General features: G+C 47.8%; 1 protein-coding gene across 1 annotated transcript in view; it reads right to left on the bottom strand.

Annotated features, from left to right (window-relative positions):
* LOC138504783 (circularly permutated Ras protein 1-like) overlaps window positions 1-18,374 on the bottom strand; it is a 792,342-nt gene that overhangs the window by 158,710 nt on the left and 615,258 nt on the right. The window contains exon 14 of the mRNA XM_069625266.1: window positions 6,758-6,898. Within this exon, the coding sequence (XP_069481367.1) occupies window positions 6,758-6,898 (141 nt within the window). The remainder of the gene's footprint in view (window positions 1-6,757; window positions 6,899-18,374) is intronic.

Raw genomic sequence — 18,374 nt, 5'->3', positions numbered from 1 at the left:
CGAGGTCGCTTGGAGCAGCAGGGGATATGTAATTGGGGTTATAGCGGTCATGCACTGTGGTCACTGCGGTTGCTGGGTGCTTTTTCCTTCATAACGCACCCAATCCAGACTTCTATGCAGCAGAGCTGGGGGCCTGAAACGAAAAGGCAGCTCAGAGCGCGAGTTGCAGTACCCGAGGGAGCTCTCCCCTGTTGCTTACTGTGCTGAACATGGCTCAACCTGCCTGCTGTAATAAATAACATGCTTGTTGTTGCCACTCATAGTGAGCGTGCAATATGAGGTTCACTAATATCTGTCCTGTATAATCGATAGAAAATGAAGAGCGGGTGTTAGCAGGTGAGGCATTTCAATCATAGTAGCTTGATTTAAAAAAATAAAGTGCATGCTGGTTTTGAACCGTGTATGTTCCTGTTACATACCACTGACAGATGCCACTAGGCTAACTGCATCTGATCGTGTCTTTTTTTGTGTGAAAGGCTTTTAATAGTTGCAAGATGTGGACCACTGCTTTAGCAGACTCATTCTCTCAATGACAACTACTGAACACTGGATACCACTTGTAAATCCACTGCAACTCAAAGGACATGCTAAGCAACACGGACCACGTAGACTTATGTATATGCCTCATTCACATTTCCATTGCAGTCTCATGTCTGGCATATTAGTCTGACTTTGCACAGCTGAACAGGCTTCGATGGAGAAATTAACAATGCCAAATTGCTGCAATTCATTCACTGTTTAACACTGTCTAGATGCAGGGAGGAAGCCATTTGCAAAGGAGGACTTATAGCTTAATGGTACCTTGCTCGTCTACAATGTGGGAGTAAGAAGGTTGGGGTCCAGTGTTCTCTAAAATTTTTCTTTTTTAAGTTTGACAATTTATGAGAATCTCACTTTCAAAATGCTTGTCAAAGAACGATAATACGGATGGCAAGGTGTTACGCACAGGAGAACATGTGCAATGCACTCTGCACATATATCTTTTGTTAATCTAGCCCCAGGTGTGCACTTTTACCAGCTGCCCAATAAGTGTTTATACGACATGTTTAAGGTCTCCTTTTACTGTTTGATCAATGGCAAGCAATGGTTTTGGCTATTGACCAAAGCTTTCCTTAGGGTTATGTACCTGGAGTGTGTGAGAACAAAATCTTTAGCATGCGTCACACACCCTTGAATTGCTTTTACTTTTTAATTTTTTTTTAATTTTATTTTGTTTGGCTGAAACAGTTCAACCTTTCAAAATATTATTCATTACAACATATATGATTAAATACTTTTTACATAGTTTGCAATAGTTGATAATCTTTCTCATTAAAGATATACATATTAATAGACATAGCAAGTTTAACCAATATTAAAATTAAGTTGTTCTCGATTTTCACAAAAATAATTAAACAAATATTAGCGAAACATAGATTAAAGAAAAAGAACAACCTATATCTTAAGAGAATTCATAAAATTGTTAATTAAACATAAGAAAAGAATTTCAAGGCAAGACTGTTTTTATGAATTGCGTAAGAGCGATATGAATGGCAGTTCGATTGCTCGTCATTAGTAAGCTCCATATTTGATTTGAGGAGTGATCGCAGTTTAATTGCAATAAATTGTGAAAGTAGTGTTTGCGTAAGCCATTCAAAGCCGGGCAATCAACCACTATATGTGCTAATGACTCTAGTTGTTTATAGTCTTTACAGAAGCGACAGAAATTTTCATTTTTTGAAATTAGACCACGTCTTGCCAAAATTTGATTTGTTGGCTGAAGATTCAGGCGCATTCTTAGCATTTCTGCACGTACGTAATGTGATGGAGACTTTAAAAGATAATTGGCCATTTGTTTGAACTTCTTATGTGGAATGAGATTTAAATCAAAATCCACATAATTTGAACAAAGTTCTTGTGTTACAATCCAGTCATGCCAGTATAATCTTTTTTTGCTTGATCAGGGTTTGTAAGTAGCAGGTCAATGGAGATGTCAGCATTTACTAATACTTTCAAAATGTCTTTTACCCATTTCTTGGGAAACACATCGTTGGAAGAGCAGATGTACATTGCAATTGGGCCTATTAAATTCTTGGTGTTCATTTCTAACAGACATTTGCGATAAAAGTTACAAAACTTCCAAAGGACTAGTGCAGATAGAGAGATGAGGCCCAATTCATACCTCAACATACACATAGGAGTACACGTAGGTAGACAAAAAACTGTTTTCCAAAAATTCCCTTCATGTCTGTCCCAATAAATTCTTGATTGTGGAAGCAGTGTTTCAGCTCCATAGATTAGAATAGGGACAACTTTTTGATTAAAAAAAGTGACAACATGAGCTGAGGTAAATTTACCATACTTATGCAAGATAATTTTTGCTTGAGATATAAGAGTCATGGATTTTGCTTTCAGGGTATCATTATAAATTTGATTTTTCACAGTGCCAGAAAATGGTAACCCTAGATATTTATAAAAGGGTACAATCTTTAAAGGGGCTTTCTGCAAATACCACTGGAAATTCACCAATTTTCTGTGCCTCTTTTTTTGACAAACTACTATCTGTGTCTTGTCCACATTAATGATCAGGTTGTTAATGCAGGTATAAGTGTCTAGTTTGTGCAGTAATTCTTGTAGTCCTTTTGGAGTTTGAGAAATAAGGACAAGATCATCGGCATAAAGAAGCCATGTGATCTTTTGAGATCCTAGTTTTGGTGAATCGGATATTACTTGTTCAAAGACGACACCTATGTCAAGAATGAATAAATTAAACAAAGTGGACGCCAGAATGCACCCTTGTTTCAAGCCTCTCAAAGTCTCAATGTGCGCAGATAGTAATCCATCGACTGATAGTCTTACTTGAATAGATGTTTTTGTATGTAGTTTTTTAATTATAGTTAATAGTGATGGAGGGCAACCATACTTCTGTAGTTTCTGGAAAAGCAATGTTCTGTCGACCGAATCAAAAGCTTGGCGAAAATCTATAAAGGCCATATATAACGGTTGATTAACTTCTGCATATTTAGACTTTAACATGTTCAGGGTGATCAAATTCACTGATGTTCCTAAGCCAGCAACAAAGACGGTTTGAAACGGGTCTCTTTTGAGCTCATTTATGGTCCATTTGTTCAATTCTTGTAGAATGATACGGCTGTAAAGTTTCCCAAGAGCATCTAGTAAGGCGATGGGTCTATAGTTCTCTGGGAGACTCTGATGACCTTTTTTATGGATTGGAACAATCAACGAGTGTTTCCAAGATGCAGGAATCTCTTGAGTTTCATTGATATGTTCATAAATTTGGTGTAGAATTGATGACCATATTACTGGATGTTGTTTAAAAATTTTATTGGACAGTCCGTCAGGGCCCGGAGCTCTAGACTGACTTATTTTATTGATGAAGTACAATATGTCAGATTTAGAGATGATGATATGAAACCGTTTATGAGGAAAGGTGCTAAGAGTTGGTTCAGAGTTGGTCGGACCAGCGTAAACATTAGAGAAGTGGCTAATCCAACTTGCTTCTGGCACACTCTGTAGTTGCAACATAGATTGCACAGGGGATATGGCATTAGTTAAAGCTTTCCAGATTTGTGCCGTATTATGGTCGCGGATGGTTTGCAGCATTAGTTCTCCATCTCGTTGGAATAGTCTACTGCGATGGTGTCTTCGCCAATTTCTGTATGAGGTTTTAACTTGAGTGAGAGCTGTAAACCTAATGCTTAATGGGAGCTTCAAGGCCTCTCTTTTTTGGAATCGAAATTCAGTTTTTTTGATTTTCGCTTCTATATCGAAATTATGTGAGCCTCTAAAAGTCTGTTTTTTACGCACCCTATTATCTGCAAAATGTTGTATAAGATCATAATAGGGGACAACAGTGGAGGATGTTTTTTCACGTGAGTGACGGAAGGCAGCATGCAACAAATTATTTAAATCATTTAGTTTGTTCTCATTCCAGATTATTCGATTTAACTGATTAGAAACAGTTATTTGACCCAAATTTGCCACTGTGTTGCATTTGGTAGAAGGTACATTGGTCAACCACTTAATAGTGAGCAAACGATGATCACTATTTGGGTTGGTTTCTAAATTAAAGGAATGGATTTTCGAGTACAACTCGTCATTCACATAGATGTAATCAATTGTGGCTTTTGCAGCACCTTGTTGCCACGTATGAGCTGAGTCACTGATGTCAAATTTACTTCCATTCATCATACAAAAGCCTCTGGAAAGCATAAGTTGTTCCCACAATATGCGTCTCGAATCTCCTAAGACATAATTGGCAGAAAAACAGTGTAGATTGAGGTCACCTGCAACAATTGTGTACTGTATTTTAGGGATAAATACAATGAAGTCCAGCATCGTGGAAACATCAATCAGAAACCTCCGATTTTCAATGCTCTTGGGATTCCAGTATAAGTTGACTAAAGCGTACAAGGTTGACTCTATCGAGGTAACAGTTAGTTGGGCAAAAGGATTTGGGGAGTAGGAGTAAATTATACTGGCATTAGTACTTAATTTCGAGGCCGTCAAAAGACCAGCCATTGGTCGCCCCTTTTCGCCTTGTAGTGCTGGTGAAAAGTGTATGGCATGATTGTCCCAAGAGGGAAAGCTTGTAAGCCAAGTTTCTTGTAATAGAGTCACATCGTAATTATTTAGAGTGTTTAGTGTGTTGTTTATCAAATGACTAAAACCTCGGGTGTTCCATGAGGCGAGGGAAATAATACGTTCATTCTTAACCTTGTACGATAGTTAACTTCTGGAGTCACAATTATAGCAGCATTTGGAGGTCACATTATCCTTTAAGTATCCTTCTGTAGAGTCTGTACCCTTGTTGAGTTCGCTTAAGGCTGAATTAATCCATGTTTCCGCCCTGAGTGATCCGTCAGAGGAGTTGGTTGGACCCAATAGAAGTATGAAACCCAAAGCTAGGAGTTGATTCTTTGCTTCCCATATAAGATTTCTAACAACTCTGGACTTCAGCCAAAGACACGCCGTACTTACTGAAATTGCTTTTACAAAAAGGAGACATGTCAGATTTGGGTGTGGTAGCTAAAGAACTACTCCCTTTAATGTTTTACTCACCCACTCACAAAGAGCAAACTACTTTAGATTACATTGTTTATAATGTTTGAATCCTGACATTTTGCACCAGCTCCTTCCTCGAAAAGCATCGGGTTGCATGGGGTAAGTATGGAGAAAATGCTGTGAAAACAGGTGTGAATGTCCAGTGACAGGAGTTGAAACTTTGGTGTGCTGTACTGCTCACATGGGATTACCATGCGCAAATTCAACGCATGTGTGTGCATGTATTTCTAGTATGGTGGATTGATATGCACATTAAATGGCCTCAGAAACTATGAGAACTGAAGCAATTACGTGACTATAAAAAAAAGTCAGAGCTCAAAAGTCAAAAGTTGCAAAGCACTGTGGATAGAAACGCCATTAGCCAGTCAGATAGCGGTCAACTGAACTTTTCATCCTTCCGAGGTCTACAAATGGAGTACCACTCTGTGGGATAATAATGTCTTCGTAATTTCCGTGCTCTGAAACCGATGGGTATGTAGCGCTATATAACAAATGAATTATTAATATTATTAAAAGTGAACAGTTGTAATGTTTTTCCACTACAATTAAAATGTTTTCTTTTAAGATAAGCAGGGACAGAGGGTGGTGTCTGGGTAAGGTGAGTGCAGAGTAAAGTTGGGGGGCGTTATTTTATTGGGCCCAGGTCAGCAGAGAATCTAAATACGCCACTGGGGGTGTGTGGGGGGGCTGCTGGTATCATCTGGGTAGAAGGACAAGGTATCCTGTGAGATTAATGGCGACCAGTCCACCGGTCTCAGCCCACAAAAAGACTCTTCAAAAATACAAGTGGGTTTAAATGCTTCTGGCCGAGTGGTCAGAAATAATCCTAGACATGACCACATCACTCCTGTATGTATTAGAGAACTACAGTGGCTCCAGGCCCAAGCCAGAGTCAAGTTTAAGGCACTTGTCATGGCGCATACAGCACTTTATGGATCATCCCCTAATTATTCAAGAAGCAGATGTAGTTGGTACTTCGTTTCCAGTCGTTTCCAGTCCTCCCCGTCCACAGAACAAATGCCTCTTGAGTACTCAACACTTCAAACACAACGTGTACATTCGTCCCTTTGGAATGATGGCATCAAATGGAATAAGTTACCGGAGGAGAGCCACGAAATTAACCATTTACTATCATTCAGGCACATAATTAAGACTCTTATTTTTTTGGCCTCTCTTTTGATCTCATCTATTTTGGATAGTGCTTAAATGCATGAAGGGTGGTTTGCGCTCTACAAACAGGCATAGACATAGACAACAAACGCTGTTACTTTTTGTTGATTAATGGCGGTAAGAGGAAGTGCAACACTATGACAAAAAAAAAACAGGGTCCAATGTGCCTGCTTTTGAATTCCCCTGCTACTGCTGTTGATCTGGTCACAGCAGTAAACTACTATTGGCACATTCTGTTCCCAAGTTCTCACATACTTCAACTTAATTTTTCAAATTCTGTGGCATTAGACTTTAGTACAGTTCATAAATCATTTTCTGTCTCTCTGAAATATTTTCAAAATATTTCTGGAGGATCTCTGTATAAACTGCAGAAGTCTACTTACAAAATACTGAAGAGCATTTAATAAGAGCATTTACTATCAGACGTTGGCATATTAATGTATGTTACAGTAAGATCCAGTGTCATAGGCATAAGAAGATGTAGTTCAGAGTTACTACTGACCCTTAGTCCGGGGCTACTTACACAATATCCCGGATCAGGCTTGTGTGAGCCTGGACACCTCTTTGAGCTTCCCCACCTCTTCTTTCCATGGTCAGGCGGGCACTGAGCTGCGCCGCATGAACACCCAGCACCATGACGTTAATGCTGTCCTCCACGAAAGCCCTGCAAAATCAAGACAGGAACATTGCGTTTGCACCCGGAAGCTGTAGGAGGGAAACATTGCAGCAGGATGAAATCATGGTTGGGGCAAAAGGGCACAGTGCTCTATGGTATTAACATCAGCCCAGTGATTATGAGATTCTATCAAGGCAGCCCGCGGCTGTCAGAGTGCAAAAGGGGAGGCTGAGTGTGTGCCTAATGTGAGGGTCTGCAACCCGGGGTTCTCCAGATGTTTTGGACTATGACTCCATGATCCCTCACCATGGACTAAGTTGGCTAGGGATGATGGGAATTGTACTTCAAAACATCTGGAGGGACAAAGGTTGCAGACCCTTGACCTAGTGGCTGGCATCACTGGGATTTGGTCAGATCACAACGGACCAGGCATTCCATGGCTTGGATGAGTACCTCTGAGATAAATACCTCACATCTGACTGTGTGATCTGCCGTCTTGCTGTTACACACTCAGACTCGCAGAATTGCTTATGGGAATGCCCTAATCACAAATATACAAATACATTGACACTTCTTATGTGACACATGACAGCAGGCCCACACAATTACATCTCATAAATGTGTCTACCTTTAGTCTGGCTGAAAACACAAATTCAAAGAGTTCTGCAGCACACAGAAGCATTCTGTTTTTAGACATCCTATGCACCACAGAAGAATCGTTCATTAACTTGAACCCTAATAAAATTATCACTCTATTTCCATTGAAGGTCAAGCATATCACAATAAACGTATGCACGCTCGATTTGTACCCTTGCCCCTTGACATTCACAACCTCATAATTGACAACGATCTTGACCTAGCCATAACGGAAACTTGGCTGCACGAGACAGCTGGTCCCGCCCTATCTCTTGCCATACCCACCGGCTACTCCATTCTGAGAGCCGATAGAGAGGGCAACCATGGCGTAGGAGTTGCAATCATCTCCGAAACCTCTCTTCCCATCCGAGTCTCCCACCACCCTTTCCTGGCTACAAACTCTTATTAACTAAAATTGAATCCAACCCCCAGACTACCATCAACATCCTACTTCTCTACCGCCAACTCAACCACCTCGGTGCCCCAGACGCTGACATCCCCATGCTCATTGCCCCTTTCCTTAAGCCCAAATCCACATTTTTACATCTAGGCAACTTTAACCTAGGCTGAAAAGACCACACCAACCAGAAGTCTGCAGCCCTCACTACAGCTCTCAAGGAGATGAACTTCTCCCAAGATGTTTCCTCCCCACCTATGATAAAGGCCGGATCCTTGACTGGATCCTATCCATCAACTCACGTGTTCAAGACACCTCCATTGACCCTGTACAGTGGACAGACCACTTCCTTATCTGCTTCACCATGTCTCTCGCATCTACCCCCACCCCTAAGACGGGTGACCACCCACCTATTGCTGCTAGACACACCTGCAAACTGACCAAGGAACCATTCAGACACATACTCCGTGCCTCCCTTGAGGCGCAGTCTGACAGCACCGACCCAAAACCATTCTCACTGCCTACAACGCTACGCTCCTAAGTGCCTTCGACCAGCGCGACCACATCAAAACCAAAGCTCGCAAAAAAAAATAACCACCACAATTGGTTCACAGGGGAATTAACATCCGTCAGCAAACTAAAATGCACCCAAGAACATCTCTGGAGGAAAATCCCTCATAAATAAGGAGGCCTTCAGCACCATTGCCAGCACGTATAAAATAGCAATCCTGACCACAAAAGCCAGCATTTACAACGTCAGAATTAATGAAGCAAGCTCTAACACAAGAGAGCTCTTTAAAATTGTCAAGGTGCTTGAAACGCAGTCCCTCCTAGTGATAGCTTCCTGAAAGACAAAGCCTGGTGCTCCCTTATACAATCAGCCCTAGCTAACAAAATCCACAACCTCAGAGACAAAACTACTCTAATAAAATCCCTCCTCCTTTGCCCAGAATCGAACTCCCCTGTATTCACTACCCCCTCTGCTCCCACAACCCCCTTTTCCACTTCACCCCGCATCTCCCTGACGGATGTTCTCACCACCATCCGATGCCTCAAAGCATCCAACTGCACAGGTGCCAGCCCACCTTCTCAAGATGTGCGCTGACTCACCCGCTCCCACTATTGACAACTTCATCAACGCATCCTTCAACTCCCACACAGTACCCAACTCCATTAAAGAATCCTGGGTCATGCCACTCTTGAAAAAACCTTCCCTAGACCCCACCAACCAACACCCTATCACCACAGTACCATATCTCCTGAAAACTCTTGACTGTACCACCTACTCACAACTCACAACTTCAAACCCATCTTGAAAACCACAACCTACTGGGCACTTGCCAATCAGGGTTTCGGCCCAGAAACAGGACAAAATCCGCCCTTCTCGACCTAAAGATTCAGCTCGATCACATCCGTGACGCAGGAGATCTCGCCATCCTCCTCTTACTAGACCTCTCTGCAGCCTTTGATCTTGTTGACCAGGTGAACCTATGCCACCACCGCATTGCCACTTTCACCCTTTCCCTCTAAGTGGCTAATTGGATCAAGTCCTTCACCGAAGCAGCTGGCCCCATTCCCGTTTCTTAAGGTATCCCACAAGGATCTTGCCTTTCGCCTACACTGTACAACATGAACACAAAGCCTCACTTTGACCATCTGGATAGCCTAAATATCCCATACACTAACTTTGCGGACGATACGCAGGTCCTCCTAAAACTCACCGGAAATCACAAACTTGACTCAGCCAATATTAACCATATTTACAGCATCATCCAGGCCTGGATGGCCACGCACCATCTCTGCCTGAATGATGACAAGACAGAGCTCCTCATCATCGGCTCTCCACACTGCCTCACACACCTCGACCCTGCCTTTGCCTCTTTCTGGATTGATGGAAACATCACCCCTGTATCAACCCACATCAAAATACTGGGAGTTTATCTCGACTCAGAGCCAAACATGCAGAAACATGTCAAGGCGGTCGCCTCGTTGGCTGTTTACTCAACCAAACACATCAACCTTTCCAGAAAATTCCTTACCACCAGCAACTGCCTCACCCTAGCCAGGGCCCTCATTGGAAGTAAACTTGATTAGTGCAATGCCATCCTTGCAGGAACATCTCATAAAAAAATCAATAAATTACAACTGATCCAAAATAATTTCCTCAGGGCAGTTTGGGGCCTGAAACGATCATATCTCACTGGCTTCCAATTAAGGCGCGCATCGAGTTCAAAATCCTGTCCATCACTCATCGATGTCTTCACAACACTGCCACCATACCTCACCCATCACATCACAGGAAAGCCCAACTTACACAGCTTGCGTTAAGTACCCCCAGATTCAACAGAAAGAGAGCTGGTGGATCCAGCTTCACCGTCATTGCTCCCACTCTGTGAAACGCCTGCTCTATCTTTCGCAAAAAAGTCAAAACTGCACTGTTTAATAAATATTTCTTTAAATTACTGATGATCTCACCAGAAATGTACTGCCTGTTTACAAAGAACTGTAACTCTGCTTCATGTTTTGTAACAACCTCACCAGAACTGTACTGCCTGTAACAAAAACTGCAATTCTGCTACCTGTATTGTAATCTCTCTAGTTCCGTGATACATCCGGGTCTGGGAGCTAACAACAAATAAAATAAATAAATAAAAAACAATTTAACTCCGTTTAACATACACAACATTCAGTAGCAGAATACAATTAGAGATGTTGAAACACTACAGTTTGTTACAAGCAGACCAGTTAGTCAGGAGACTACTTATGTTTGTGCATAGGCACAAAAAGAACATCAGATATAGTGTGGTCAAACCAGAGCGACTGAGATGATTGATTACACAAAACAGTTAACCCCTTAAAATAAAAAAGCCTTCCTCTGATAAAAAGATTAATGTTTGTAATAATGTGACATCCATGAGGGAAGGAGTGAGTTACAGTATTAATTATCTGTGTGCCACAAAAGCCTGTGGATCAGACAAGTTGTAAAGCTTAGACCAGATAGCAAGACCACAAGTACATTTCCATCATCATCCGTAGCCAAACATTTGATTGATTTTGGTCATGCACTTAATAATATAAGTTGTCAATGAATTACTTAGCAATACGTTTTATTAAAAATAAATTCATAAAACCATCAGAAAAAGAATAACACATTATACAATAAGTGTATGTCCTATATACAAATTTCACATCCGCTTAAAGTGCTACAATATGACAGGCTCAAACAAGTGTAAGGACGGCATGGTATCAAACAGTGAAGACAGACACAAGTGATCGCAGTTCAAGGGTGTTTATTGAACTTCAATGGGTTGATTGAATGCCTATCTAACCCTACATCTAAGGATGGGAGCAAGTTACAACCATCAAATAATAATAACGCAGTCCTAGTGGAGTCTCTCTGTCAAAATAAAAGGGCCTGTTCTAATAAACCTATTGTCAATCCTTACTGCTAAATACAAATGGTGTGGGAAAACGATGTATGCAAAAGAAAAGTGTTCAAGAAACAATGGGGCCGATTCATGGAACAAACGTGCGCCGAAAATCTTCGCGCAAGCATGCGCAAGCGATTCATGGAAGTCCCTGCGCGTGTTCACCGCGGGATGTGCGCCAAACCCATGCATGGCGCACAAGTCACTGCAACATCGCGAAAGGCGTGCGCGACGCGCACAGTGAAAGCGCACAACCTCAGCGCACACACCAGAAAGTGGGCGGGACATGGGGCGTAACGCGCGGAATGGGGAACAACATGCGAAAATAAGGGCGTAACTGGGGATGTACTGCAGGGAAGCAGACGGAACGCCCACACGCACTCGAACCACACGTATTCATGGAATCGAATAGGGCACAGCCACGCACAGCCAAAGACACGCACAAGCTGAAACACGGCCGCCACACGAAGGCAGGCGGTAGAGTCCCAGCGCATCAAAAAAGTGGCGCGCGGGAAGTCAAATACGCGATTGAGCGGGGTGCGCGAGAAATACTACACGCGATTGGCCTGGGTACGTGTATTACAGGGGTGCGCGAGAAAATCTACACGCGATTGGTCTGGGTACGTGGATTTCAGGGGTGCGCGAGAAATTTTACACACGATCGGGCCTGGGGGAGCGGGCTACGTGTATTACAGGGGTTCGCGTGAACTTTTTCACGCGATCGGGCCTGGGGGAGCGGGCTACGTGTATTACAGGGGTTCGTGTGAACTTTTTCACGCGATCGGGCCTGGGGGAGCGGGCTACTTGTATTACAGGGGTTCGCGTGAACTTTTACACGCGATCGGGCCTGGGGGAGCGGGCTACGTGTATTACAGGGGTTCGCGTGAACTATTACACGCGATCGGGCCTGGGGGAGCGGGCTACGTGTATTACAGGGGTTCGCGTGAACTTTTTCACGCGATCGGGCCTGGGGGAGCGGGCTACGTGTATTACAGGGGTTCGCGTGAACTTTTTCACGCGATCGGGCCTGGGGGAGCGGGCTACGTGTATTACAGGGGTTCGCGTGAACTTTTTCACGCGATCGGGCCTGGGGGAGCGGGCTACGTGTATTACAGGGGTTCGCGTGAACCTTTACACGCGATCGGGCCTGGGGGAGCGGGCTACGTGTATTACAGGGGTTCGCGTGAACTTTTTCACGCGATCGGGCCTGGGGGAGCGGGATACGTGTATTACAGGGGTTCGCGTGAACTTTTTCATCGGGCCTGGGGGAGCGGGCTACGTGTATTACAGGGGTTCGCGTGAACTATTACACGCGATCGGGCCTGGGGGAGCGGGCTACGTGTATTACAGGGGTTCGCGTGAACTTTTTCACGCGATCGGGCCTGGGGGAGCGGGCTACGTGTATTACAGGGGTTCGCGTGAACTTTTTCACGCGATCGGGCCTGGGGGAGCGGGCTACGTGTATTACAGGGGTTCGCGTGAACTTTTTCACGCGATCGGGCCTGGGGGAGCGGGCTACGTGTATTACAGGGGTTCGCGTGAACCTTTACACGCGATCGGGCCTGGGGGAGCGGGCTACGTGTATTACAGGGGTTCGCGTGAACTTTTTCACGCGATCGGGCCTGGGGGAGCGGGATACGTGTATTACAGGGGTTCGCGTGAACTTTTTCATCGGGCCTGGGGGAGCGGGCTACGTGTATTACAGGGGTTCGCGTGAACTATTACACGCGATCGGGCCTGGGGGAGCGGGCTACGTGTATTACAGGGGTTCGCGTGAACTTTTTCACGCGATCGGGACTGGGGGAGCGGGCTACGTGTATTACAGGGGTTCGCGTGAACTTTTTCACGCGATCGGGCCTGGGGGAGCGGGCTACGTGTATTACAGGGGTTCGCGTGAACTTTTTCACGCGATCGGGGGAGCGGGGTACCACTCACCGTCTGCCTTGCGTGTAGTAGAACGCGTAGCCAACACCCGCTGTGAAGTAATAGCGTGTGAACCCCAACGGATGGAAAACACACGCACCGCACGAAAAGCACATACAGAACATAAAGGCACGCGGGATCGCCAAGCCCTGCCAGGGCAACGCCCGTGTGCAAAACGTCACAGACGCGTTTACGCTGTAAGGGCCTTTGGTCCAATGAAATCGCGTACGCGTGCTGACGCGCTTACGCGCTAAGGGCCTTTCCTCGAATTACACGCTGACGTGCAGATTTTTCACGTGCCAAATCACTCCGTATCAAGCTGGCCACGCGAAAACACACGGAAGACCACGCTCCTGCCCAGAAGGCCGAATCACTGCCCCCCAGTGCCCCGAGCAGCCTCCCACGTGCCATCTGCTGCTGCCTGCCTGCCTGCCTGCTGCCACCGTGCCCTGCCATTTGGTGCCTGCACATCAGCCATCTGCAGGGGTCCAGTTGCTGTGTCCACCCCTGCTGGAACAGTAGACTCCCGACTGGGATACCATCGCTCCACAGCCCAGCCCCAGGACCCAGTTGCCCACCCACGCCTGCCTCGGGGGTCGCCATGTCGGGGCAAGCACAATCTGAGACCAGTGGCGACCCCCAGCCAGAGAGGCAGAGGGCCACCAGCTTCAGTGAGAAGGAAGTTGGTGTCCTGGTGGAGCATGTCCTGGGGCATTATGATGCCCTCTTCGGAAGACCACGCGCCAACAAGGAAGGACGGGAGAGGATCTGGGACGATGTAGTGGTTGCCATCAACGCGGAGGGGGTGGCAACCCGCGACATCAAGCACATCAAGAAGCGCTGGGAGGACTTAAGGGCCAGGACCCTCAATAAGGCCCGGCGCCTCGCGGAGGGGGGCCGGGCACGCCTGAGTGACATCCAGATGAGGGTCCTGGAACGCGTAGACCCAGCGCTCCATGCCCAGATCCTTCGGAGGCAGACCCATCTGGAGTTGGCCGGTAAGTGGCCAAGCATTACTGTGTGAGACAGGGCATGTTGCAGTGTGCTGGTTGTCTGATACCTGCCTGTATGTGTGACATAGGCCATGTACTTATGTGTTTGTGCAGGGACATCATGGTCAGGCATGTGAGTACAGTGATGTGTTCTATTGTAACATGGGGGGCTCTGTGCGGAATGGACACATGGAAGCATGGCAGTCTCTGTTCCTGGACATGGGTGGGGGTGAGGGATGGGTGCTGGTCCCATGTACACGTATGGTGTCCATGTGTGTGTGTCTGACCTGCGTGTCTGTGACTTGTAACCGCCATGGATGCATGACACATGTCTGTGACAATGTTCAGATTCACTGATGCAGCCTAGTCATCCTTGTATCCACTGCGTCTGTGGTGCACGAGGCCAGATGGATGGAACTACGGTGAGGTGTGTGCATGTGATGGAAAGACCCATGATGCATGTGAGTTTGAAACCAACATTGTATGAATCATGAGTCCCTTGGTCATGTATGCCAATGTCCATGGCCTGCGCCATGCCTGTTACTGTATGTGTTTTGCCTGCACTGACCCATGTGTTGTGGAGGGACATGATGGAAGTGATGTATGACAGTGCCACTCATCTGCTGTTGCTTCCTGTCTAGGGGACCATTGTACAGTACCCTGATGCTTGTGTTCTATGTCTCCCTCTACACAGTGGCAAGTGAAGAAGAGGGCGGAGAAGGCGCTGTGGAGCAGAGCGGCGGGGATGCCGCCACGGCTGCAGCGGAAGGGGTGGGTGAGCCCCCACAGGGGCTTGCACCGGCGGAAGACGGCGTGGAGACATCCAGGTTGGTGGTTTCCACAGAGGGGGAGGAGGCCGCTACTGAGCCACACATGGGGCCTGGTGGGGGCATCCCCGCTGGTGCAAGTGGTGCAGTCCAGGGCCAGGGGCAGGAGGCAGCACAGGTCGCCGTGGAGGTGCCTGTGCATGTCACTGTCCCTGACACTGTGACTGCACCACCATGCACCAGCAGGGATGCCCCATCCCAGGCCCGTCCGCAGGTAGGGGAGATGTCCATGTCATCTGACACTCCTCTACCTGCGGACGAGGGGACCCCTGGCCGTGTGGAGAGGGTCCTGATTGGTGTCGCGTTGCGCACGGCTGGCATTCGTGATGAGGTGCATGCTTCCCGGGAGGAGCATGCACATCATCACGAAGAGCACCGTGCGTACGTGAACCATTTGGGAGCCGCCATGGTCGGGGGTTTCCTACATGTGTGTGGCCTTCTGGCGACCCTCTCCTCCTCTGTGGGGGCTATGCGCCAGTCGTGCTCCATGCCGTCTTCCGGCCCAGATGCCACCAGGGCCCCCTGTGGACCTGCCCCGACCAACGCAGCCAGCTCGGTGGGGACCCCATCCCTGCCACAGTCGGGAGTCGAAGGTCCAGCAGGGGTGGACACACCAGCAACTGTCCCCCTGCAGATGGAGGATGTGCCGGCATCATCTGGCAGGGCACGTGCACGACGGCATCGGTGGATTCCATCAGCCTGGATGCCGTCGTGCTGGCAGAGGCAGTGGCGTCGGAGGCAGCAGCAGGCTCGACGTGGGAGGCATCATGGCTCGGGGCCATCAAGATCAGAGGGGCAGGCATCGGCCGGAGGGCAGGAGAACCCTGGGATGGCAGTGTCTTCCGTGTGGGAGCAGTTGGTCCAGCGGATAGGTGCGGAGCGGCAGCGGGCGGAAGAGGAGCGGCTCACCATGGTCAGGGCGGAGTTCTCCATGCGTCGGGCGTTGAGGCGGGCTGAGTGCCTCGAGGAAGCTCGCAGGGAGTTTGAGGTGGACACGGGGTTGTCCCTGCGAGACCTCGGGGCCAGGACAGAGTCCCGCCTCCGGGACATCGACATGGAGTACGATGATGCCCTGGCCGGCAACATCACAGAGTGAGCCGCAGGACTTGCCCGCTGCCATTGTATATAGTTCTTTAGTTAGTTAGTGTTAGGTTTCCTTTATTTTTTAAATTTTTTTTGGACCGCTCAGACAATGGCCACTTTTCTGTATATATTTTTTTTATTAGTTAGTAGTAGTAGGTTTCATTTATGGTGTTGGGCTCATGGACCCTGGGATATTCTTGTACATAGTTTGATGTTTGGAAAACATTTGTTGGATTTATATTTGTGTTCACCATGAGGCAATGGTTTTTCCTTATTTTTTCCCCCCATTATTTTTCTTTGGACTACATTAGTTTTTGGATTCCTTTGTTTTTTGATTTTTTCTATTAGTTCTCGGACATGGACCATTTGTTTTGTCATCCCCATTGTTGTGTGTTTCATTTCTTTACTTCATTTTCATCTTTACTACATATATTTATTACTTACATTTGTGGTATTTTCTCATTGGTTTCATGCATGTCATGATATGGGTTTTGACATTCACTTGCACCCATTGTGTATGTGTGTGTGACGGACATGTTTTCATTTACATACTTGCCATTGGGGTTGTATCATGTAATTACATCTACTATGTGGGTGGATGCAATCCTTGGCTGGGTGTTTGTGCTGGGTATGCTGCCCATTACTGCCATGATTGCGTTTCGTCAGGACCTGGGGGCAGGGGGACATGAGTGGGGGCCTGCAGGGGGGTGGGGGTGCAAGGGGACATGAGTGGGACATGGTTGGGGGCCTGCTGGCAGGAGCCCCACAGTGCTGGGGGGTGGGGGTGCAAGGGGACATGGTTGGGGGCCTGCTGGCAGGTGCCCCACAGTGCTGGGGGGTGGGGGTGCAAGGGGACATGAGTGGGACATGGTTGGGGGCCTGCTGGCAGGTGCCCCACAGTGCTGGGGGGTGGGGGTGCAAGGGGACATGGTTGGGGGCCTGCTGGCAGGTGCCCCACAGTGCTGGGGGGTGGGGGTGCAAGGGGACATGGTTGGGGGCCTGCTGGCAGGTGCCCCACAGTGCTGGGGGTTGGGGGTGCAAGGGGACATGGTTGGGGGCCTGCTGGCAGGTGCCCCACAGTGCTGGGGGGTGGGGGTGCAAGGGGACATGACTGGGGGCCTGCTGGGGGGTGGGGGTGCAAGGGGACATGAGTGGGACATGGTTGGGGGCCTGCTGGCAGGTGCCCCACAGTGCTGGGGGGTGGGGGTGCAAGGGGACATGGTTGGGGGCCTGCTGGCAGGTGCCCCACAGTGCTGGGGGGTGGGGGTACAAGGGGACATGGTTGGGGGCCTGCTGGCAGGTGCCCCACAGTGCTGGGGGGTGGGGGTGCAAGGGGACATGTGGCTTGGCTGGGGGGCATGCCCATGGTGGATGGGCTGCCTGCGGGACATGACCAGGGGTGCAGGGTAGTCCCCTGTGGTGTGGGCTGCCTGCAGAGGTCGTGGAGGGGGTAGAGGGGAGACCTGGGAGGACCCACACTGGCAATTCACCTCTTCAACTTCCCGCACACCCACGTAATACACTGCCCCACTCGCACAGGCCCAATCGCGTGTAGAATTTCTCACGCACCCCTGAAATACACGTACCCTGCTGAAATCGCGTGTAGAATTTCTCGCGCACCCCTGAAATTCACGCGCCCAGGCCAATCGCGTGTAGAATTTCTCGCGCACCCCTGAAATACACGTACCCTGCTGAAATCGCGTGTAGTATTTCTCGCGCACCCCTGAAATTCACGCGCCCAGGCCAATCGCGTGTAGAATTTCTCGCGCACCCCTGAAATACACGTACCCTCCTGAAATCGCGTGTAGAATTTCTCGCGCACCCCTGAAATACACGCGCCCAGGCCAATCGCGTGTAGAATTTCTCGCGCACCCCTGAAATACACGTACCCTGCTGAAATCGCGTGTAGAATTTCTCGCGCACCCCTGAAATTCACGCGCCCAGGCCAATCGCGTGTAGAATTTCTCGCGCACCCCTGAAATACACGTACCCTGCTGAAATCGCGTGTAGAATTTCTCGCGCACCCATGAAATACACGCACCCAGGCCAATCGCGTGTAGAATTTCTCGCGCACCCCTGAAATACACGCGCCCAGCCCAATCGCGTGTAGAATTTCTCGCGCACCCCTGAAATCCACGCACCCAGGCCAATCGCGTGTAGAATTTCTCGCGCACCCCTGAAATACACGTACCCTGCTGAAATCGCGTGCAGATTTTCTCGCGCACCCCTGAAATACAC

Source organism: Ambystoma mexicanum, chromosome 11, assembly GCF_040938575.1.
Source record: "Ambystoma mexicanum isolate Mex_15411 chromosome 11, UKY_AmexF1_1, whole genome shotgun sequence".
NCBI lineage: Eukaryota > Metazoa > Chordata > Amphibia > Caudata > Ambystomatidae > Ambystoma > Ambystoma mexicanum.
Note: the sequence above shows the minus strand (reverse complement) of the source record. Positions and strands in the feature narration are given on the sequence as shown.